The 25,797-nt window shown below is 43.6% G+C and overlaps 1 protein-coding gene across 6 annotated transcripts in view; it reads left to right on the top strand.

The window, feature by feature from the left end:
* Nucleotides 1-25,797, top strand: part of BAG6 (BAG cochaperone 6) — a 2,260,316-nt gene that overhangs the window by 1,873,972 nt on the left and 360,547 nt on the right. For all 6 annotated transcript variants that reach the window (XM_044083264.1, XM_044083261.1, XM_044083265.1 and 3 more), the window contains one exon: nucleotides 25,173-25,232. In XM_044083264.1, coding sequence (XP_043939199.1) covers nucleotides 25,173-25,232 — 60 coding nt within the window. The remainder of the gene's footprint in view (nucleotides 1-25,172; nucleotides 25,233-25,797) is intronic.

Below are 25,797 nucleotides of genomic sequence, written 5' to 3'. Positions count from 1 at the left end.
TAAGTAACCCATTGGGAAACATTTTCTTGCTCCTTACCTATGTCAGTAAAAGTTAAGAATTGCATTATTTCTGGAAAGCAAATACCTCACAAAGATTTTCATTCATACTGTATTCCTTGCCTAGGCCCTGACCACAACATACCTTGCTGTTGGTTTTGTGCCCTGTTTAATCAACGCACTATCCGTCGTCATTATACTTTTGCCTCTAAATATTTCGCTTCTCAGTTCAATTATTTAGAAATGTCGTCGGTAAGCCATCCGACTACCGGTATTCCGAAAAAGTGCAAAGATAAAGACATTGACAGGCCGCCTAGGTCCAAAACTGCAGACGACGCTTCTCATAAGCCAGTCGCCAGTTCGCCGGTACTCAGTGAGGCACTTTCGCAGTCCCTGATACCTGCTACTTCTGACTTGCAGGCCTCTATTGAGACCCATTCGTAGTCCGGTATGCCGTGAGATGCTTCAACTCTGGATCCTGCGGATGTCTCTACCTTGGATGGGTCCGGAGCCGCTGTGCAGGCACCGGCTTCTGAGGGTGTATTCAGGCCTACGGACTTGCATATTAAACCAACGCCTCCTCTTCTTTAAGGCCTAAACCTCGAATCTTGCCTAGAAAACCAATGCCCAGGCCGCATGCTCAGGCCTCTATGCCTAAAAAACTAATGATAAGAATGGCTGAAGACCTTATAACTTTAATCAGGGGAAGCCATCCTTCTCTTCTAAGAGGCCTAGGACTGAATTTGTTTATGAATCTTCTGACTAGGATTCTGATTCTTCTGATAATCTGGATTTACCCTTATCTACTTATGAGGATTCTGATGCAGAGGACTCTCTTCCCTCTGCTTCTCCTCCAGAGGATTTCTCTTTTGGTGAAACCTTGCACACACTAAGGGAGCATTTCCACTGGGAAAGCCAGGATTTCTCTGATTCTAAAAAGAGGCTTAGGGACTTCTTACTCCTGCCTCAACATAGGCCTTTAGCTATACCTCCTGTACTAGACATTGTAGATGATGCCTTTTCGGAATCTAGTTTCGCCCCTGATTCTTTGCCTCCTGCTCCCAGAAAACCTGACAGATATTACAGGGTTCCTGATTCTCACAAGTTCTTTTTTAAAAATCCTATTGCGGATCCAGAGACTATTTCACAGGGAACCAAGGGCATTAAGGCTTCTACTGCCAAAAATCCTACCCCTTCTGATAGAGATTCCAGGGCGCTGGATAGATGGGGTAAGAAGATTTACACTTCTGCAACTTTGGCCATTAGGGCCTTAAACTGTCAGTTTCATATGCTAAAGTATCAACAACATATTATTGGATTGCTTAAACAGAAAATGATGTTGATGCATGACTGTGCTGAAAATAAGGATTTACAGGATTTGATGCATTCTGCTGAACAGGTTGGAAAACATACTTTGCAATGTGGGTTTGATTCTTTAGAGGCCTCTTGCAGGGCTGCTGTCACTGGGTTTGTACTCAGAAGGCATGCTTGACTTAAGGAGCAATCTTTGCCTGATCATGTTAAAGCTAAACTGTTGGATGCTCCCTTAAATCAGGACCGCCTGTTTGGCAATAAAGCTGAGGAAGTTCTTAAAAAGATGCAAGTTAAAGCTAAATGTATGCAAACTGTTAAAGATTTCTTACAAGTTCAGCCTCCAAGATTTAGTAGGCATTGGCCCTCTTAAGAATTGGTCCTTTCCTGCTTCTTCCAGGTCTTCTCAATCCAAACCCAGACCCAGCAGAAACCCCAGGTTTCAGTCCCAGGGTACGCACAAGACTAAGCAGTGGGATGCTTCTGCTTCCAAGTCTGGGAGTAACAAGACTCCCTCCTATGGAAAACTGTCTCAATGACTTGACTTTAAAACTTCCAAGCACTTCTCAACTGACTGCTCCTTTAGGGGGAAAGATTGGTCTGCAGGCCAAAAACCTGGAAACTCATTACCCAGGACAAATGGGTTTTAAATAGTGTCCTAAGGATACAGATTTCACTTTCACACTTTGCCAATGCCCAATGGTTGGCCAGATCTACCCACCAAATCAGTGGGCAGAGGCTCAAAAGCAAATACTCTCTCTTTTAAACATAAAGGCTATTCAGACTGTACTAGAAGAGGAAAAAGGACAAGGTTTCTACTCCAGACTTTTCCTGGTACCCAGAAAAGACAATTTATGGTGTCCTATCCTGGACCTGTCTACTCTAAACACCTTTTTGGTGGTTCCAAAATTCAAGATGCTGACTCTTCACCAGTTTTTTTTCCCATGCTAGGAAAAGATACCAACACTCGACTTAAAGGAAGCATACCTGCACATCCCAATCAGGGAATCTTGCAGAAGATATCTACGCTTCAAAGCAGGCTTCAATCACTGCCCTCTGGCTTATCTACTGTGCCCACGGTATTCACAAAGTGCCTAGCCCCAGTCATTGCATTTTGCAGGCAAAGAAATATTCATATATACCCATACCTGAACGATTGTCTAATTCAGGCAGAAAGCCAGGACATACTTTCGAATCATCTGGCTTTTGTACAAAGAGTGCTAACTTATCTGGGGTACACTATAAACGAAAAGAAAACCACACCTGGTACCTTGTCAACAAATTATATTCCTGGGAGCAAGCTTGAATACAACTTCCCAGATGGTTTGCCTCACGCCAGCGAAACAAATTCATCTGACAACCTACTTCAAACTAGTGGCCACAAAAACCCTGTTATCTGCAAGGCAAATATTGCAAGCCTTGGGGTTCATGGCCTCCTGCATTCTTCTAATTCCATATGCAAGACTGCATATGAGGAAACTACAATGGTACCTAAAAAGACTATGGTGTCAACATTCTCAGGATCTAGAAACAATGATTCCTATCATACCTTGCCCATGCCTGGAATTTCTTTGGTGGGCAGAGGTGTGCCACCTTAACAAGGGACTACCATTCACAACACCCCCTGCCACCCAAACCCTAACAGGTGCATCAGATTATGCATGGGGGGGGGGGGGGCTCATTTGGCGGGGAAGTGCATTCAGGGCAAATGGAACCAAAGTCAAATGCACCTGCATATCAATCAAAAAGAAATGTTAGCTGTTCAGAATGCTCTGACAGCCTTCAAGGACCACATTCTTCCAGGACAATTAATGATAAAGATGGACACCACCACTGTTATGTGGTACATAAACATGCAGGGGGGTACACATTCTTATCCCCTCTGCAGACTAGCCACGGCATTGTGGAACACAGCCCTGAGCTACCAGGTACATCTACAAGCTCAATTCCTGCCAGGAAAACTAAATACACTGGCAGACTAACTAAGCAGAAACCTCATGGACCCACATGAGTGGAAACTGGAACCAAGGATTTTCAACGTGTTGACAAGCAAATGAGGGAGCCCAGATGTAGACCTGTTTGCCTCCCCCCAAAACTATCAGTTGGACAAATTTTGCACAAGGACTCCACACAAACAAGCTTGGAAAGTGGATGCTGTGTCCTCCTGCTGGAAAAACCTATCAATTTATGCCTTTCCTCCTCTGCCTCTGCTCTCCAAAGTACTACTAAAGATCAAACAAGACAAACCAAGGACGATTTTGATTGCACCAGACTGGCCACGCCAACACTGGTACCCCCTCTTGCGCAGTGTGTCACTGTTGGCCCCATGGCACCTTCCTCAGACTCCTGCTCTATTGTCTCAGCAGGAGAACCAAATTCTGCACCCTCAGCTTCATACACTGAATGTAGCAGCCTGGCTAATTACATAATTTCTCATTTACCCATGCCTCAGTAAACTGGTGATGGATATCATTTTAGAGGCAAGTAGGCCTAGTACTAGAAAGTCTTGCGCTGAAAAATGGAAAAGATTCTGTGCCTGGAACCAATCTCAAGGGATGAGCACAACAGTGCCCAATTTACCTCAGATTTTACAATACTTAACTGAGATGCTTCATAAGGGCCTGTCTTTCTCCTCCATCAGAATTCACGCCTCAGCCATCTCAGCTCATTATATCACAGAACCCACCCCTCTTCTCTCATCCACTGCTTAAGCAGTCCCTCAGAGGGGCCAAAAATCTATGACCACCCAGGAGAGCTCCAACTCCAGCCTGGGACCTCAACTTTGTATTGGAAAAGCTCACCCTTCCCCTTTTCGAGCCAGCTGCCACTGCGGACTTAAAATTCCTTTCTTGGAAAACAGTTTTCCTTTTAGCAATCACTTCAGCAAGAAGGGTATCTGAATTACAGGCCCTCATGGCAGTGGAACCTTTCATCATCTTTCATGCAGACAGGGTGTCCCTCAGGACCCAAGCCCTCCTTCATGCCCAAGGTGGTATCTAGTGTGGCCCTTAATCAGTCCATACATTTGCCAACCTTCTTTCCTAATCCACAGAACAAAGGGGAATGGATTCTGCACTCCTTAGACGTGCACAGACAACTTAGATTCTACTTGGACAGAACTAAACCTCAAAGAAAGTCTGATCAACTGCTGGTGGCATTTGCTGCAGGGGCAGAGGGGAAGGCTATTTCAAAGCAAACCATTTCCAAATGGATAGGCCATTGCATTCATTTCTGCTACTAACACCATGGAAAACCTATCCCACAGGGGATCAGACCCCACTCTACCAGGGCTGCATCTACCTGTACAGCCTTTCTCAGAGGCTTCCCTAGCAGTGACATCCTAGAAGCTGCTACCTGGAGATGTTCTTCGTGTTTCACTGTTGCAGTCATTACATTTGGGTAATCTGCTGGCAGGTTGCCCTCAGTCAACCTGAATTCCAAAGTCTTGGGTCCTGCGTCGGTTGCTGTCTCCTGTTCCATGACGTCAGGTCATCAGGGGTATAAAGCAGGCAGCTGACACCATTTTCTTTAGTCTTTCTTGCCAAGCGGTGCCCGAAGCAGAAACAGTTCGCAACTGCCAGTCGGCCAACTCCTGAAACTTTCAAATTCGAGTTTCAGAACCAAAGTCTTCACTAAAGCTAAGTACCCTGTTGGGGAAACTTTCTTGCTCCATACCGATGTCAGTAAAAGTTTAATAATTGCATTACTTGTGGGAAGCAAATACCTCATAAGGATTTCCATTTGTACTGTATTCCTTGCCTAGGCCCTGATCATAACGTGCCTAGCTGTCGGTTTTGTGCTAGATTTAACCAACGCACTATTAAGCGTCAGTTTATCTTTCCTTCAAAATATTTTGGAAACAGATTTAACTAACCTGAAATGTCATCGGATCGCAATCCGACTACCGGAGTTCACAAAAAACGCGAAGAAAAGGACAGAGACAGACCGTCGAGGTCCAAAACTGACTACGAAGCTTCTCCTAAGCCAGTTGCCGGTTTGCCGGTACTCAGTGAGGCGCTTTCGCAGCCCCTGATACCCGCTACTTTTGAGTCGCAGGCCTCTACCGAGACCTATGTGGAGTCTGGCACACCACGAGATTCTCAAGATATTGTACCCGCGGATGTCTCTCCCTCAGATGGGTCCGGAGCCGCTGAGCAGGCACTGGCTTCTGAGGATGTATTCAGGCTACAGCATTTTTATATAAAACCGATGACAGCTTCTAAATCAAAGACAAAAGCAACTTCTAAAGCTAAAAAAACAACGCATGAGCCACGTGCACAGGCCTCTATGCCCAAAAAGCATTTAATCAAAATGGCTGAAGACCTAATTACCTTGATCAGGGGTTCCCAACCCCCTACTGATAAAGAGGCCTAGGCAAGAAGCTGATTATGAATCTTCAGATCAGGTTACTATTTCTTCTGATTCCTCTTCTGATCATGAATTATCTATACCACTCTATGAGGATTCTGATGCAGAGGAATCTATCTCATCTCCATCTCCTCCAGAAAATTATTCCTTTGGAGAAACCTTGCATACTTTGAGGGAGCATTTTCACTGGGAGAGAGTAAAGATTTCCCAGAATCAAAAAAAGAGGCTTGGGGATTTCCTTCTTCTCCCTCAGCAAAGGCCTTTAGCCATACCTCCTGCTTTAGACATTGTGGATGATGTGTTTTCGGATTCAAGCTTGACTCCAGACTCCTTACCTCTGGCTCCTAGCAAGCCAGACAGATATTACAGGGTTCCTGACTCGCACACATTTTTATTTAGAAACCCTACTGCTGACCCTGAAACTATTTCACAGGGTCCAAAAGGTGTAAAGGCCTCGACAGCAAAAAATCATACTCCCTCTGACAGAGATTCCAGGGCACTGGATAGATGGGGACAAAAGGTTTATACATCTGCAACCTTGGCAATTAGGGCCTTAAACTGCCAGTTTCATATGCTCAAGTATCAACATGTTATGGGATTACTGAAACAGAAAATGATGTTGATTTCTGAATGTGCAGAAAATAAAGAATTGCAGGATTTATTGCATGCAGCAGAACAAGTTGGAAAGCATACTTTGCAATGTGGTTTTGATTCCTTAGAGGCCTCCTGCAGGGCCGCAGATGCTCATCGTGTTACCCTGCTGCAGTCATCACACTTGGGTTATTCTGTCAGGTGGTCCCGCAGTCGGCCAGAATTCCAAAGACTTGGTCCGGCATCGGTTGCTGTCGCTTCTTCCCTGACGTCAGTGTGCCAGGGGTATATATATTGCATCCGACGCCATTTTCTTCAGTCTTTCTTGCCGTGCGGTGCCCGAAGCAGAAGCAGTTCACAAGTGCCGATCGGCCGACTCCTGAGATTTTCGAAGTCGAATTTCAGATCCGAAGTCTTCAATAAAGCTAAGTACCCCGTTGGGGAAACTTTTCTTGCCTCAGACCAATGTCAGAAAAAGTTAACAATTGTATTTCTTGTGGGAAGCAAATACCTCATAAGGATTTTCATTCTTACTGCATACCTTGCCTAGGCCCAGACCACGACGTCACTGGTTGTCGTTTTTGTGCTAGGTTTAATAAGCGTACTATAAAAAGACACTTTGATTTCGCACGACACTACTTCAGTAGAAAATTTAACTACACTATGCCGTCGGAGCAACCGACTACCGACGTGCATAAAAAACGCAAGGATAAGGGCAGGCAGCCTAGACCCAAGCCAGACTCCGAGGCCTCGACTGGTCCGGTCTCCGGTTCACCGGTCTTCAGTGAGGCTCCGACACAGCCCCTGACTACCGCAGATCTGGAACCCGAGACCGCTTCGGAACTTTTGGCGGAAAGTACTAGGCCGACGCAGCCATTTTGTTTAGCCCCTACCGACGACACTGCCGAAAAAGATGTCGGTGCTGCAGAAACACCTTCGGTTTCTGAAGGCATCTTCAGACCGACGACGCTCACCGTAAAAACGTATCCTAAGACAAAACTCCTATTAAACCTAAAAAGACTGCACTTCAGTCTCCAGTTCAAGGCCCCATGCCTAAGAAACAGATGCTCAAAATGGCTGAAGATTTGATCTCTTTAATCAGGGGTTCCCAACCCCCACCCGACAAAAGGCCTAGACAAGAGGAAGATTATGCCTCCTCTGAACAAGTGTCTATTTCCTCAGGCTCCTCTGAGGTCCAAGATTACTCCTTCTCCCCTTATGAAGATTCTGATGCTGAGGATTCTATTCCCTCAGCTTCTCCTCCTGAAGACTACTCCTTTGGGGAAACTTTACACACTATGAGGGAACATTTTCACTGGGAAGGTCAGGAGTACTCTGACTCAAAGAAAAGGCTCAGAGTTTCTTTTACTCCCCCAGCACAGACCATTTGCCATCCCCCCAGTTGTAGACATTGTGGATGATGTTTACTTGGAATCCAGTTTGAACCCAGATTCTCTGCCTCCTGCTCCGGCCAAACCTGACACATACTATAGAGTGCCTGATTCCCACAAATTTCTTTATAAAAGCCCTGTTGCTGATCCAGAGACTATCTCCCAGGGTTCCAAAGGGGCTAAGGCTTCTATGGCAAAAAATCCTGTACCCTCTGAAAGGGACTCCAGAGCACTAGACAGGTGGGGGAAAAAGGTTTACACCTCAGCCACTCTAGCTATGAGGGCACTAAATTGCCAATTTCACATGCTAAAATATCAGCAATTTCTTATGTCTCAGTTAAAACAAAGAATGAGCATACTCCCTCAACAGTCTGAATTGAAAGAAATGCAGGATCTGTTGCATGCAACTGAACAGGTGGGCAAACATACTTTACAATGTGGGTTTGATTCTTTGGAGGCTTCCTGCAGAGCAGCTGTCACTGGGTCTGTTATACATAGGTATGCTTGGTTAAAGGAACAAACTCTGCCTGATCATGTTAAAGCAAAGCTTCTAGATGCTCCCTTACAGCAGGATGTTCTTTTTGGAGTTAAAGCAGAAGTCTTCTTAAAGAAAATGGAGGATAAGGCAAAATCTATGCAGACAGTCAAAGATTTCCTACAGGTACAGCCCCCTCGCTTCAGCAGAAATTGGCCAACAAAAAATTGGTCCTTTCCAGCTACTGACAGACCACAGAGGGGTAAATACAGACGTCCAAGAGGCAGAGGACAACCACAAGCCCAGTACAAACCTCGCCAATGGGGCACTGCAACACAGAAGGGAGGAGAAGACAGGTCCCAAACTACCAGAAGGCAAACTCAATGACTTGCACCTCATCTGGCCAAGCAACACTCTCTTGGCAGCCCCCTTGGGAGGAAAACTCACACTTTTTTCAGACAACTGGCACATTGCCAAAAAGGACAAATGGGTCCTAGACATAATTTCACGAGGATACAGATTCCATTTCCACACCTTGCCAATGAAAAGAGGAATGCCAAACCTGCCACAAAATCAATGGGCAGAGGCACAAAAACAAATTACAGCTCTCATGGACATGAGAGCCATTCAACTGGTACCTACTCGAGAGCAAGGCCAATGATTTTACTCAAGACTCTTTCTAGTTCCCAGAAAGCACAATGCCTGGAGACCAATTCTGGACCTTTCAATTCTAAACACCTTCTTACAAGTACCCAAATTCAAGATGCTAACACTACAGCAGCTTCTTCCCATGTTGGGCAAGAAAGCATGGCTAGTAACGTTGGACCTCAAGGAGGCATACCTGCATGTCCCTATCAGACAAAGTTGCAGAAGATACCTCCGTTTCATTGCAGGTTCAACCCATTACCAATTCTCTGCACTGCCCTTTGGCTTACCTACTACGCCCAGGGTCTTCACAAAATGCCTGGCACCAGTAATTGCATACTGCAGACTAAGAGGAATTCAAATATACCCATACCTGGACGACTGCCTCATCCAAGCAGAAAGCAAGGTCATCCTCTTACAACATCTGGCTTTTGTAAAACATCTTCTAAGTTGCCTGGGGTACACAGTAAACGAAAAGAAATCAAAACTAGTACCCTCACAAAATATGACATTCCTGGGTGCCAGCTTGAATACAACAGCCCAGAAGGCTTATCTGATACCAGACAAACAACTACAACTGACTCAGTATTTCAAAACAATGGCAACAAAGACCCAACTATCTGCAAGAAAAATTCTGCAGGCCTTGGGCTTCATGGCATCTTGCATACTACTAATACCATTTGCAAAGCTGCATATGAGGAAATTACAGTGGTACCTACAAAGCGTATGGTCTCAACACAGCCACAGCTTGGACACTATGATATCTCTCATTCCCTGCCTACAACAGGAGTTTCTATGGTGGTCACAGGCATGTCTCCTCAACAAGGGTCAGCCTTTCACCTTGCCCCCAGCCAGGCGAACTATGACAACAGATACATCGGACTACGCCTGGGGGGCACACATGGCAGGACAGTGCGTTCAAGGCGTATGGACTGCAGATCAAAGGAATCTGCACATCAATCAAAAAGAGATGCTAGCTGTACAGAATGCTCTGACAGCCTTCAAGAATCTATTACATCCAGGACAACTTACAATAAGGACGGACAACACCACAGTAATGTGGTACATAAACAAACAAGGGGGTACACACTCCTACCCTTTATGCAGGCAAACAATGACCTTGTGGAACACAGCTCTGGCTTACCAAGTTCAGTTACAAGCTCAATTCCTGCCAGGAAAGAAGAACACATTAGCAGACGACCTCAGCAGAAACATCATGGATCCCCACGAGTGGAAACTGGATCCACAAGTATTTGCAATGATAACTCAAAAATGGGGTCTTCCAGACATAGACCTGTTTGCCAGTCCTGAAAACTATCAACTAACAATTTTGTACAAGGATACTTCACCATCAAGCTTGGAAAGTGGAAGCACTCTTATTCAGTTGGAAAAACCTGACAGTATATGCCTTCCCGCCATTGCCTCTCCTCACAAAGGTGCTTCTGAAAGTCATAAAGGAGAGACCACGACTGATACTCATAGCCCCAGACTGGCCACGCCAGCACTGGTACCCACTATTGAGGAATATGGCCCAGGGCCCACCTTGGATTTTACCACAAATTACCCATTTGCTCACACAGCAAAGCAATCAGATTCTTCACAGCCAGCTCAAAATCTTAAATCTGGCTGCATGGCAAATCACCTAAGCATCCAGCCAGCTTCTCTTTCCCAAGCAGTTATGGATGTTATTCTGGAAGCTAGCAGGCCCAGCACCAGGAAGGCCTATTCGGACAAATGGAAAAGGTTTTGTGCCTGGAACCAAGCTAAAGGCCAAAACACACTTCAGCCTCACATGCCTCACATTCTGCAGTATTTAACTGAGATGTTGCGCAAAGGACTTTCTTTTTCTTCCATTAAAATCCATGCATCAGCTATTTCAGCCCACTACAACACGGATCCACCCTTATTTTCGCATCCACTTCTAAGGCAGTTCCTCAGAGGGGCAAAAAACATTAGGCCCCCCCAGGAGAGCACCTACACCAACATGGGACCTCAATTTTGTTCTGGAAAAACTTATGCTACCTCCCTTTGAACCAGCTTTCTCTGCAGATCTACAGTTCCTATCATGGAACACTGCCCTGCTGCTATTAATAACTTCAGCTAGAAGAGTCTCAGAGCTGCAGGCACTAATGGCAGTGGAACCTTTCCTCATTTTCCATCAAGACAGAGTTTCTCTACGAACTAATCCTTCCTTCATGCCTAAGGTGGTTTCCAGTGTGGCTTTAAATCAAACCATCCACTTACCCACCTTCTTCCAAATCCACAGAACAAAGGAGAAAGACTCCTGCATTCCTTGGACATTCACAGGCAACTTCGTTACTACTTGGATAAAACTAAGGCTTTCAGAAAATCTGACCAGCTCTTTGTATCCTATGCTACAGCTTCACAAGGGAAGGCTATATCAAAACAAACCATTTCCAAATGGATAGGACATTGCATTCGTTTTTGCTATACCCATCATGGAAAACCAGTTCCTGCTACCATTAGGCCCCACTCTACCAGGGCAACAGCTACATCTACAGCCTTCCTCAGGGGGGTTCCAACCAAGGAGATTTTGGAAGCTACAACTTGGAGTTCAGTACACACCTTTACCAAACACTATCACTTACCACTTTACCCTAAGACTAGGGCTGGCTTTGCCACTGCAGTTCTGCAGGGCCTTCTAGCCTCCTCTAACCCTCTATGACTCCTCCACCCATCCTTAGCTTTGGGATTCTACCCAAGTGTGATGACTGCAGCAGAGTAACACGAACATAGTACAGTTTTGTACCTACCATAAATGTAGATGTTAGAGTGTACACCCTGCTGCAGTCCAGGTTACCCTTCCTCCATCCCCTCTGATCTAACTGGCTAAATCTCTACAATACCTTCCTGATGTATTTGCTTATAGCTGGAGGGATTTTGTGTTTGTGCAAAATTTACTTAATTTGGTACTAATTACTGACCACCTTTTTGGGGGCACCTGACATCTGGGGCAAGAAAAACTGAAGAAAATGGCGTCGGATGCAATATATATACCCCTGGCGCATTGACGTCAGGGAAGAAGCGACAGCAACCGATGCCGGACCAAGACTTTGGAATTCCGGCCGACTGCGGGGACCGCCTGACAGGATAACCCAAGTGTGATGACTGCAGCAGGGTGTACACTCAAACATCTACATTTATGGTAGGTACAAAACTGTACTTTACTGGATCTGTGATTGAGGCATGCCTGGCTAAAAGAGCAAAATTTGCCTGTTCATGTTAAAGCTAAATTGCTGGATGCACCTTTACAGCATGATACTCTGTTTGGTATTAAGGCAGAAGAGGTTTTAAAGAAAATGGAAGACAAAGCTAAGTCTATGCAAACTGTAAAAGGTTTCTTACAAGTGCAGCTACCAAGATTCAGTAGACACTGGCCTACAAAAAATTGGTCCTTTCCTGTGTCAGACAGAGCTCAACGGGGCAAATCCAGGTGCCCTAAAGGTTCTAGATACCAGTCACAGGATTCTTACAGGTCAAAGCAATGGGGTGCTTCTACCTCCAAATCTGGAGGAAGTAAAGCGCACCCCTACAGTAAACAGTCTCAATGACTTCCCTCTGCCATCACCAAGCACTTATCTTTTGGCAGCACTCTTAGGGGGAAAATTAGCACTTTATGCTCAAAATTGGCAGTTAATAACCCAGGACAAGTGGGTGTTAAACATAGTATCTCAGGGATACAGATTCCACTTCCACACACTGCCAATTGCAAACGGTTGGCCAGATCTGCCAAAAAAATCAATGGGCAGTGGCACAGAAACAAGTTGCATCCCTCATGGATATGGGGCTTTTCAGCCAGTGCCAGAATAGGAAAAAGGACAAGGGTTTTATTCAAGACTGTTCTTGGTACCCAGAAAAGACGAGGCCTGGCACCCAATACTGGATTTATCAATTTTGAACACATTCCTGGACATTCCAAAATTCAAAATGCTAACTTTACAGCAGCGTCTGCCCATGCTGGGCAAGAACGCTTGGCTGATGGCATTAGACTTAAAAGAGGCATACCTACATATCCCAATAAGGGAATTGTGCAGAAGATACCTCCGTTTCAAGGCTGGCTTTATGCATTACCATTTCTCTGCACTGCCCTTTGGCTTATCTACTGCGCCCAGGGTCTTTACAAAGTGCCTAGGACCAGTAATTGCATTTTGCAGACAAAGAAGTATACAAATCTGTCCTTACTTGGACGACTGTCTCATTCAAGCAGAGAACAAGGACATTCTTCTTCATCATCTGGCATTTGTGAAAAGGCTTCTGACATGCCTAGGGTACACAATAAACAAAAAGAAATCACAACTGTTACCCTCTCAAAAGATAACATTCCTGGGTGCAAGCTTGAATACAACTGCCCAGATGGCTTTCCTCATGCCAGACAAAGACAACTGACTATTTACTTCAAACAGATGGCAACAAAAACCCAAAACTGCAGGCTTTGGGGTTCATGGCATCCTGCATTCTACTGATTCCATATGCGAGACTGCATATGAGAAAATTACAGTGGTACCTAAAACGTTTATGGAGTCAACATTGTCACAGTCTGGAAACAATGATTCCTCTCATTCCCTGCCTACAACAGCAGTTTCTTTGGTGGGCAAAGGCATGTCACCAAAACATGGGATGGGCTTTCACACTACCCCCTGCCAGCCAAACCTTAACAACAGATGCATCAGACTATGCATGGGGCGCCCACCTGGCGGGAAGATGCATTCAGGGCATATGGACCCCAAAACAAATGCATCTACATATCAACCAAAAAGAGATGTTAGCTGTTCAAAATGCCCTGACAGCCTTCAAGGACTTGCTTCACCCTGGACAACTACTGATAAAGACAGACAACACCACGGTTATGTGGTACATAAACAACTAGGGGGGCACACACTCATACCCCCATTGCAGACTAGCCGTGGCACTGTGGGACACAGCCTTGACTTACCAAGTACATCTTCAAGCTCATTTCCTGCCAGGAAAGCAAAATACTCTGGCAGATGACTGAAGCAGAAACCTTACGGACCCTCATGAGTGGAAACTAGATCCACAAGTCTTCAGCATGATAACAAAGAAATGGGGGACCCCGGACATAGACCTATTTGCCTCTCCTCGGAATTATCAACTGGACAAATTCTGCACAAGGACTTACCACAGACAAGCATGGAAAGTGGATGCCCTATCCTTCAGTTGGAAACACCTGTCAATTTACACCTTTCCTCCTCTGCCTCTTCTTCCCAAGGTCCTATTAAAAGTCAGACAAAAACCAAAGATGATACTAATTGCCCTGGACTGGCCCCGCCAATACTGGTACCCAATACTAAGGAATATGTCTCTATTCCCAGCTTGGTACTTGCCTCAAATACCTCACTTACTGTCTCAGCAAAACAATCAGATCCTGCACAATCAGCTCCAAACACTGAATCTGTCAGCATGGCTGATCATGTAGTTATTCAAAAAACACCTCTCAGTAAAGCTGTGATGGATGTAATTTTGGAAGCCAGAAGGCCTAGTACTAGAAAATGTTATGCTGATAAATGGAAGAGATTCTCTGCTTGGAACCAAGCACAAGGAACTGACTCAGCAGAGCCAAATATTCCTCCGATTTTACAATACTTGACTGAGATGCGTGACAAAGGCCTATCTTTTTCATCAGTAAAAATCCATGCCTCTGCCATCTCGGCTCATTACAACACAGAGCCACCAGTCTTTTCTCATCCTTTGCTAACGCAGTATCTTAGAGGGGCCAAAAATTTAAGGCCTCCCAGAAGATCACCAATTCCTGCATGGGATCTCTATTATGTGTTTGAAAAGCTCACAATGCCTCCATTTGAACCAGCTGCTACTGCAGATCTAAAGTTCTTATCATGGAAAACAGCTTTACTCCTGGCAATTGCTTCAGCAAGAAGGGTCTCAGAGCTACAGGCCCTCATGGCTGTGGAGCCTTTTATCATATTTTACCCAGACAGGGTGTCCCTCAGGACCAATCCTTCATTTATGCTTAAGGTGGATGTTCTTCGTTTTCCATTGCTGCAGTCCTGACTATTGGGTATAGTCAGCGTCCAGTCGGCCCGAATACCAGAGTATAAGGCTGACGTCGGTCAGGGCGCATTAGACTGACGTCAGAACGTCAGGGTACTAATGCGCATGACCGACGTCATATCCTCAGTCTTTTTTGCCGCATGGTCCGATGCAGAAGCAGTTTTGCGAGTGCAGGTTGGCGTACTGAAATATTTCCGAAACCGGAGTTTCAGACCGAAACAGAGTTGGCTAAGTACCCGTTGGAACATTTTAGTTTTTCTTGCCTCAGTATTTTACCGGATGTCAGAAAAAGTGAATAACTGTATTTCTTGTGGGAAACAGATACCTCATAGGGATTATCATACCTTGTGTATACCTTGTTTAGGGCCTGAGCACGGCGTTGTTGGTTGCGCTCTTGTGCTAGGTTTAACAAACGCACTATTAAGAGGAGGTTAGACTGTGCCAGGTTAGTGTTTGGGAAGCGTTGCAATTATAAAATGCCGTCGGATGCTCCGCCCGCTTCCTCCAAGAAGCGCAAGGATAAAACAGTGAAGCCTAGGGTTGAGGAACCGGCAGTCCCGGACGTCGGTTCTTTAGAAGGCTCAGTGGAGCCGGAGGTTTTGCCAGGAGTTTCCATGGAGTCCCAGGCAGAAACTATACTCTTACAGGATGTGCCTTCTCAGGAGGTAGGCCAGGCTGAGGGGGCTTCTCAGGTGACTGTTCTTCCCTCTCTGCCCAAGGTAGTTAGGGCCTCTCCTTCTGTTGCCAAAACTTCTTTGAGAGGTAGGCCTACTTCAGCTTCAGTGGGGGCTTCTCCTAGCATTTCGGGTTCTGTACCTAAGAAACATATGCTTAAAATGGCAGAAGATTTGATTACTATGATTAGGGGTTCTATGCCCCGCCTGATAAGAGGCCTAGGGTGGAACCGAGTTTGATAGTTTTGAACAGTGTTCAGAGGCTTCAGAATCTTCTGTGGAAGATATGCAGGAGTATCCTACTTATTCTGATTCTGATGTGGATGATTCCACTCCTACAGCTTCTCCACCTGAGGATTTCTCATTTTCAGAGACTTTGCATTCCATGAGGGAGCACTTTAAATGGGAAGGCCAGGATTACTCTGACTCCAGGAAAAGGCTTAGGGAGTTTTTGTTTACCCCAGCATAGGCCTTTAGCTATTCCTCCTGTGTTGAATGTGGTGGAAGATGTTTTTGCAGAGGCTTCCCTGAACCCTGACTCTTTGCCTCCTGCTCCTGTTAAGCCTGATAGGTATTATAGGGTGCCGAAGCTCATAAATATTTGTTTAAGAGTCCTAGGGCAGACCCAGAAACTATTTCTCAAGGGCCTAAGGGTGTAAAGGCTTCTGTGGTTAAAAATCCTGTTCCCACTGATAAAGAGGCAAGGGCTTTGGATAGGTGGGGAAAGAAAGTGTATACTTCTTCCACTCTAGCCATGAGAGCTTTGAATTGTCAGTTTCACATGCTAAAATATCAGAATTATCTCCTTTCACAATTGAAATCTAAGGTGGATGCTTTGGCGGAAGGTATTGAGTGTAAAGAGTTGCTGGATTTGGTTCATGTGTCTGAACAAGTGGGTAAGCATTCTTTGCAATGTGGTTTTGATGCTGTACAGGCCTCCTCGAGGGTGGCTGCTACCAGTTCTGTTCTTCGCAGGCATGCCTGGTTGAAGGATCAGAATTTAGCTGAGCATGTTAAGACAAGGATTTTGGATGCTCCTTTACAGTCTGATGTGTTGTTTGGTTCGCCTGTGGAAGCAGTTTTAAAGAAAATGGAGGACAAAGCTAAGTCTATGCAAACTGTTAAAGATTTTTGCAGGTGCAGCCACCAAGTTTAGTAGAAATTGGCCTGCTAAGGGGTGGACATATCCTGCTTATGATTCTCAGTCTAGGGGTAGGTCTAGGCGTGGTAGGGGCAGGGCTCAAGGTTCTTTTAGGCCTAGAACAGGAGTTCACCTGCTCAGACTTCTGGTGAGGGCAGGGGTCAGTCCTTTCGTAAACAGACCCAATGACCTGTTTTTTCAGCTGCCAGCAGATTCACGTTTGGCAGCTCCTTTGGGAGGAAGACTGTCTCTTTTCAAAGAAAATTGGGATTTAATTACTCAAGACAAATGGGTGTTGGATATCATTCACCACGGTTACAGATTTTATTTCCATACAATGCCCCCTTTCAAAGGCATGCCAGACGTTCCTCCTCCACAAAGAAAAGAGGCTCACAAGCAAGTTTCTCAGTTACTTCACATAGGGGCCATTCAGCCAGTCCCTGTATCAGAAAGGGGCCTAGGATTTTATTCTCGCCTGTTCCTTGTACCAAAGAAGGGGAACACGTGGAGACCAATTTTGGATTTATCTATCCTCAACACTTATCTGGACATTCCCAAGTTCAAGATGTTGACGTTACAACAGCTTTTACCTCTGCTGGGCAAAGATCACTGGATGGTAACTTTAGATCTCAAGGAAGCTTACCTTCATGTGCCTATAAGACTAAGTTGCAGGAAGTATCTGCGGTTTCGAGCTGGAAATTCTCATTATCAGTTCTCTGCATTGCCCTTTGGCTTATCTACTGCCCAGAGTATTCACAAAGGTTCTGGCTCCAGTGATAGCTTACTTCAGGCTTCAAGGAATTCAAATCTATCCTTACTTGGACGACTGCCTGATTCTGGCTCAAGAAAAGGAAGACCTTCTACAGCATCTGGAATATGTTATAGCAGTGCTAAGATGCCTAGGGTATTCTGTGAACGAAATAAAGTCCAGTCTAGTACCCTCTCAAGACATGTGCTTTCTGGGTGTGAGACTGAATACAGCAGCCCAGATGGCCTTTCTAACCCCGGACAAACAAAAGAGTCTGTCACTTTACTTCCATCAACTATCTCATCAGTCCGTGCTGACTGCAAGGACAGTCCTTCAAGCATTAGGGTTCATGGCATCTTGTATTCTGGTGCTTCCCAATGCCAAACTGCATATGAGGAAGCTACAATGGTATCTCAAAATGTATGGACACAGCACTGCCAGGATTTGGACACTGTCATTCAAATAATACCTTGCCTTGAAAAGAATTCTTGTGGTGGGCTCAGGAATGTCACCTAAACAAGGGACTCTCTGTGACCCGGCCAGAGGCAAGTCAGATCTTAACGACAGATGCCTCGGACATTGCTTGGGAGCTCATCTAAATGGAAAGTGGATACAAGACAAGTGGCCTGCCAGACTACAGCATCTACATATCAACATGAAGGAGATGTTAGCAGTCCAGTTTGCATTAATGGCTTTCAAGGAGTTACTTCTTCCAGGGCAGGTGTTGATTCTAACAGACAACACAACTGTCATGTGGTACATCAACAAGCAAGGGGAACACATTCTTATCCTCTATGCAGGCAAGCAATGATTTTATGGGAGACTGCGCTAAGCTTGCAACTAACTCTTCAGGCAAGGTTTCTGCCAGGAGCACAGAACTCCTTAGCAGATGTGTTAAGCAGACAAATCATGGATCCCCACAGTGGAAACTGGATCTTCATGTATTTCAGAAACTGACAGTGTCATGGGGAACTCCAGACATAGATCTGTTCGCTTCTCCACTAAACCACCAGCTGCCAAAGTATTGCACAAAGGGGTTTCATCACACAGCTTGGAAAGTGGATGCTCTGTCTTTCAGTTGGAAAAACCTTCATGTGTATGCCTTTCCACCTCTGCCTCTTCTTCCAAAGGTACTATTAAAGGTCAGACAAGACAGGCCAAGGATGATTTTGATAGCTCCAGATTGGCCTCGGCAACACTGGTACCCACTACTACGGAGTCTGGTAAAGAAGCCTCCATGGCCTTTACCTCTGATTCCTCATCTGTTATCTCAGAAGGACGGTCATCTGCTCAATGTCAAGCTTCATTCTCTTCATCTAACAGCCTGGCATATTCTGTGTTGAAACACAGCAGGTCTCAACTTCCTCAACAAGTTTTAAATGTGATTATGGAAGCTAGAAGACCTAGTACAAGGAGAGTGTGCATGAAAAATGGAAGAGATTTTTATTTTGGAGTACAGCAAAGAATTTGGAGATTTCTGAGCCTAATTTGAGTGTGGCTCTTCAATATCTTACTGAGTTATTGGACAAAGGTTTGTCCTTCTCTTCCATTAAGATTCATGCTGCAGCAATTTCAGCTCACTATGATTGTGACCCACCTTTGTTTTCGCATCCTTTGTTCAAGCAGTTTCTTAGAGGGGCAAAGAATATAAGACCCCCACGTAGAGCTCCTACCCCTGCTTGGGATCTCAATTTTGTGTTGGAAAAACTTACTCTACAACCTTTTGAGCCTGCAGCTACTGCTGAATTGAAATACTTGTCATGGAAGACTGCTTTTCTGTTGGCTATTACTTCTGCAAGAAGGGTGTCTGAGTTGCAGGCCCTTATGGCAGTAGAGCCCTTTTTGATTTTCCATAAGGATAGGGTATCATTACGTGCTAATCCTTCCTTTATGCCTAAGGTGGTTTCTAGTGTGGCTTTAAACCTAACTATTCATTTGCCTACGTTTTATGCAGACCCTCAAAATAAAGGGGAAAAGATTTTGCACACTTTAGATGTACACAGGCAATTGCGTTATTATTTAAGCAGGACTAAGGATTTTAGGCAGTCTCAGCAGTTGTTTGTTTCTTTTGCTTTGAGTTCACAGGGCAAGCCTGTGTCAAAACAAACTATTTCTAGGTGGATTGGTTTTTGCATTGCATTTTGTTATTCCCATCATGGCAAGGAGATTCCAGCTGGGATTAGGCCTCATTCCACTAGGGCTACTGCCACTTCAACAGCATTTCTAAGGGCAGTGGCAACTAAGGATATTTTGGAAGCAGCTACTTGGAGTTCAGTGCATACTTTCTCTAAGCATTATCACCTTCCTATCTACTCTAAGTCTAGGGCTGGTTTTGCCACAGCTGTTTTACAAGGCATGTTGTCAGCTCCTACTTCTTTATGATTTGCCAGCCTCCCTTACCTCTGCTTTGGGATTCTACCCAATAGTCAGGACTGCAGCAATGGAAAACGAAGAACATAGTACAGTTTTGTACCTACCATAAATGTAGATGTTCGAGGATTCCATTGCTGCAGTCCAATTTACCCTCCCTCCTTCCCCTCTGTGTTTAGGGGTGGTTGTGTAGGTGAGTTTACTTGCATATATATATATATATTTTTGTATATATTGTTGTATATATTGTACATGTTTTTGGTGCAGGTATTTTGGGACTTGTCTTTTTAGGGTCTTCTGACATCTGGGGCAAGAAAAGACTGAGGATATGACGTCGGTCATGCGCATTAGTACCCTGACGTTCTGACGTCAGTCTAATGCGCCCTGACCGACGTCAGCCTTATACTCTGGTATTCGGGCCGACTGGACGCGGACTATACCCAATAGTCAGGACTGCAGCAATGGAATCCTCGAACATCTACATTTATGGTAGGTACAAAACTGTACTTTTCCAGTGAGGCTCTTAACCAAACTATTCATCTACCAACTTTTTATCCAAATCCGCAGAACAAGGGGGAGCAGATTCTGCATTCCTTGGAAGTACACAGACAACTAAGATTCTACTTGAGCAGGACTAAAGCTCTAAGAAAAACTGAGCAGTTACTAGTGACATTTGCTGCAGGATCAAAAGGAAAGGCTATTTCAAAGCAGACTATTTCAAAGTGGATAAGGCACTGCATTTGTTTCTGGTACTTACACCATGGCAAACCGGTGCCCAGGGGCATTAGGTCTCATTCCACCAGGGCTGCAGCTACATCAACAGCTTTTCTCAGAGGGGTACCAACCAAAGACATTCTAGAGGCTGCTACTTGGAGTTCTGTTCACATGTTTACAAAGCATTATCATTTGCCTCATTACTCTTAAGTCCAGGGCAGGCTTTCCCAATGCAGTTCTGAAGGGCCTTATAGCTGCCCCTAATGCTGTTTAGCTCCAGCCTCCCATTCATAGCTTTGGGATTCTACCCAGATGTAATGACTGCAACAGTGAATCACGAAGAACATAGTACAGTTGTGTACACTTACCATAAATGTAGATGTTCGAGTGTATTCACTGTTGCAGTCCAGGTTACCCGCTTGCCACCCCCCTTTTATTCTTGAGTTTCTCTTTCCTTCACTATTTTCTACAGCCTTTGTGGTATATTTGCTTGTAGATGAAGGTAAAGTTTATATTGTTGCATGTATATATAGCTTATATATATTTCTGCTACCCATTTGAGAGGCACCTGACATCTGGGGCTAGAAAAACTAAAGAAAATGGCATCAGCTGCCTGTTTTATACCCCTGACGACCTGACGTCATGGAAGAGGAGACAGCAACTGACGCAGGACCAAAGACTTTGGAATTCAGGCCGACTGAGGCCAACCTGCCAGCAGATTACCCAAATGTAATGACTGCAACAGTGAATACGCTCGAACATCTACATTTATGGTAAGTGTACACAGCTGTACTTTCTGTACATGCATTCACCAAGCATTACCATCTGCCAATTTTCTCTAAATCCAGAGCTGGCTTTGCCACTGCAGTCTTGCAGGGCCTTTTAGCTGGTCCTAATTCTGTTTAAATTCCTCCTTTCATCCTTAGCTTTGGGAATCTACCCAAAAGTGATGACTGCAACAGTGAAACACGAAGAACATAGTACAGTTGTGTACACTTAACATAAATGTAGCTGTTTGAGTGTATTCACTGTTGCAGTCCTGGTTACCCTCACTCCAGCCACCTTCTTATTTTGGATATACCTCTACTTTCCTTTGCTATTTTCAAAAGTTTTTTGGTGTATTTGCATTTTTGTAGGGAGGTATAACCTTGTATATCTATACATTTAATTGCTTTCCATTAAGGAGGCACCTGACATCTGGGGCAAGAAAAACTGATGTAATGGCATCGGCTGCATGTTTTATACCCCTGATGACCTGACATCATGGAAGAAGAGACAGCAACCAACGCAGAACCCAAGACTTTGTTAATCAGGCTGACTGAGGGCTACTGCAAGCAGATAACCCAAAAGTGATGACTGCAACAGTGAATACACTCTAGCATCTACATTTATGGTAAGTGTACACAACTGTACTTTTTTTTTTTTTTTTTTAATCGACAAAGTATGAGCAGAATCTTTGGACAGGGAATTTGTGGGGTTTATATATGCTGAGAAGATGATCATTAGATCAAAGTAGTCTGTTAGGGTGATAGGAATGGGGATTGAGTAAAAGCAGGGCAGCCATCGACTTTGTGAATAATGTATGTGTGTGTGGAGAAAAGCTATATGTAATCTAAATGGTGAGGCAGTTTGAGCCAATTCAAAGCATTGCAGTGGTGGCCATGGTATTGTTTGTTGGTGGCAAATTTTGCAGCCTTATTATAGCATGCCTTCAGCTTATTTTGGACTGTAGCCTGAAGGTTGGTTAGGATGGGTGCACTGTAAAGGAGTGATGGGAGAAGGCAGGTAGTGGCAAGAGTGGTTTTGGTGGTATTGCTAAGGACGTTTTTAAGCATATAGAGGATTGCTAATTTTTGATGAGTTTTTTTTTTTTATTTTGAAAATAAAGGGCAAATTTAAGGTTATTTGTAATAACTTCAAGAAGTTTTATATGGGAGACTACTACAATTTTAGTTTTATATAGTGAAACGATTTTGAAATTCACTATCAGGCATGTGTGATTTGGTGAATAATAGCAGTAATTTTGTTTTTTAGGGTTGACTAGTAGCTAGGCACTACGGAGCCATTTCTCAAGTGAGGCAAAAGCTTCTTGCATGATATGGAGGAGTTGAGGCATGTTATTAGATGCACATATAAATGTAGAATCATCAGCATATTGTATGGGAGAGGCTGGATCCACAGAGACATATAGAGGTTATTGATAAAGATATGAATGAGGAGGGGACCAAGAATAAAGCCTTTGGTATGTTTAGCCATTTTACAGACTGAAGCCTGTCAGTTAAATAGCCTTTGAACCACAGTAATGAAGAAGGAGATATTCCAAGTTGACGCAGTTTATACAAGAGTTTAGGGTGAGAAACTGTATTGAAAGTTTTTGACAGGTCAAGGAATAATAAGGAAATGGGTTTGCCAGAGTCCCTGTGTTTGCTTATGGTGTCACTGAATGATAGGAGGGCAGAAGTTGTACTGTGTGTTAGGCAGACGTCATGTTGGGTGAATGTTAAAAGTCATTCTTGTAGAAGATAGTGGAGGGAGTTGCTTATGAATATATATTTCAAGAATTTTTCCGAGAGGTGATAATGTGTTACATCAGGCAATGCATATGGATAGTAAGATACAAGCAGTTAAAATATTTGTAGTCCCTTTAATTATTTATATATATATATATATATATATATATATATATATATATATATATATATATATATGTGTGTGTGTGTCAGGCATATTTTTTTTTTTATCAACCAGCGAATCTGTGGGCAATAATAAAGAATTGAAGGAATTTATATGGGATGGGAAGATGGCAAGAGTTAAGTTGATCTTTCTAATAAAGCAATGAGGTTTGGGATTGTCTGGTTTGAAGGAATATTTTAGAGCTATGCAATTAAGGCTTGTATGCATAACACAAGTAGGTGATTATAATTCAAAATGGAAAGGGATGATGAAGATGAGCAGGAGGGAAGTTCAAGAAATAGCGAATGAGATTTTGGATGCATATCCTTAAGGAAGAGATAATCATATGGAATATTCTATTGATAAAATAGCAGAAAGTATTCTAACAACTAAGCCAACATGAGAATGAAGAATGGAGATTTTGCTAGTAGGGATGACTGTAATTTACTGGAGAGAACTGGCAAAGGAACCAAGGTATTGGGAACAAATAACCAGAGAAGGAAAGATAACAAGAGTGGGGTGAAGTTAGGAAGATATTTGGACTGCAGGCTAGAGACAGTCTTCCCTATCCAGGGATTAGTATCAGAGTATAGGCAAAGAAAAAGGGACAGGAGAATCTTAAGTGAAAGACTGCCGTACTGTTGTGGTAGAGCTGTTAGCTGCATCTAAAACAGAAGCTGCTGTTAAAGGGATAATTAGTATGGGATGTAAAATATTACATGGCAACTATAAGACTCAATTAGAGGAGAATAGAAAAGATTGGGAAGACAGACTGGCAAGGAAATTTACAGGAGAATAATGGGAGGGCATATGTATGGCTCCAAAGTATGCAACAAAGTCGAGAAGGTTTATGCTCTTTGCTTGTGGAAGTGTTGCATAGATGTTTTTTATACCCCAAGCAGGCTTCAAAGAAGCTTTCCTTGGGTAGATAGCAAATGAGAAATGTTTTGGAAGTGTAATGAGTTTTTCAGATTTAAAAAGTTCCCCACAGACTACTTTGTCAGAAATATTGGGTGAGCAAATGACTGTTGCTAAGGAATTTTTTTTTTTTTGAGCTGGGACACAGGATCTGAATTGCCTAGACATAGCAAGGCCTTAAGTTTAATTCTGTTCGCTACCAAAAAGCAGTTACTACAACTTGGAAACCAAAGCCAAAACCAACTGTATTTGAAGTTTGAATATTATAAAGGAGATAAACTGGAAATATAATCTTTAGAAAAGAGAGCAAATTGCATAGAAATATATAGAAATTATGGGAACAATACATGCAGAATTATATTCAGGAAGAGGAGTGAGGTTTAAGGGAAGGCAGGATTTCAGCAATGTATGTAACGGACTGATAATTACAAAGAAAAGATATGTGCTGTATCTTCTTCTTCTTTTGGCTTTTCCCGGTTAGGGGTTGCCACAGTGGATCACCTGTCTGTTCATGATTGGCAGTGGAGTTTTACAGTGTCAAGTTGCCAGCCCGGCACTCAACCTTCCACAGAAGGCACACACATGCGCCCACTCACGCCTAGGGCCAATTTGGAGTATCCAATCCATCTACTGCATGTCTTTGGGAAACCGGAGCACCCGGAGGAAACCCATGTGGCCATTTCTGCCGATGTTGTATTGAAAAACACTGATGTCACTTAGTTTAAACCAGGAATTAGTACACTCAGTGCTGCCACATTATTTAAACCAGAAATTATTATGCTCATATTTATTCTAAATTTTGTATAAAATATTGGTCTTGTGATGTGTTAACTGTATCTCTTTAAAACAGTGAGGGGTTGTGTGTGGTAGTTGGTCAATTTTACATGATTTGTTTGTTGAAGTGTGTAATTTAGTGTGTTGTAACTCATGTGAAGATTTTTTGACTGAGACATCAGAGTTGCAACTTGATTTTCATTGAAGGTGTTTTATTGAGTTTTTTGCTCCACTTTGTTGTACACATTCTTTAACAGCTGTTGCTATAGTTGATTTTGTTTGGTGTTTTTTTTTTTTCACTTATTGTCCGTCTGTCTTTCTGTTGCTTTTGCAGGATGTTCAAGATGAGCCAATGGATGAACAACCAGCTGAACAAGAGCCTGAAGAAATGCAGGTATGAAAATATAGCAGATTGATCATCTGCAAGGATTCTCTGACTGTTAGTAGGGAACTGACTGCCCTCTTAGTATAGCTTGTACTGGTGTTAGGACCTGTTTTTCACAAATCACCTATAGAAAGGATACTCAGGTCACTGAATGAAAAGATTTTTTGAGTAAATACTGTCCGGTTTTAAAAAATAGAAATGTGTAGTACATCCAAGCCTAGTTTTGGGCACATATGTTCAGACAGGATGGCGTGCATTTGTCAACATCAGGGAAGAGAATTTTTGCAGAAGATATTCTGCAATATTTGACAAACCGGGATGTGTGCCAGGTTGAAAATTTCACCGTTCACAAATAGCAATATTTGAATCATCTCTTATGGTTGTTAATGCTAAAAGCATGAATAATAATTTTTATTTTATTGGAAAATGTGCTGCGTTCCCACAAGACTGATGTTATTGTTTGTAAAACATGGTTAAAGAAAACATGGTTAAAGAACAATGACTGGAAACCAGTTCTGTCAGGGTATAAATGTTTTTACTATAACAGACATTCTAACAAAAAGTCAGGTGGAGG

This window comes from Protopterus annectens, chromosome 9.part0 (assembly GCF_019279795.1).
Source record: "Protopterus annectens isolate FY-2018-M chromosome 9.part0, PAN1.0, whole genome shotgun sequence".
NCBI classification, from domain to species: domain Eukaryota; kingdom Metazoa; phylum Chordata; order Ceratodontiformes; family Protopteridae; genus Protopterus; species Protopterus annectens.
Note: the sequence above shows the minus strand (reverse complement) of the source record. Positions and strands in the feature narration are given on the sequence as shown.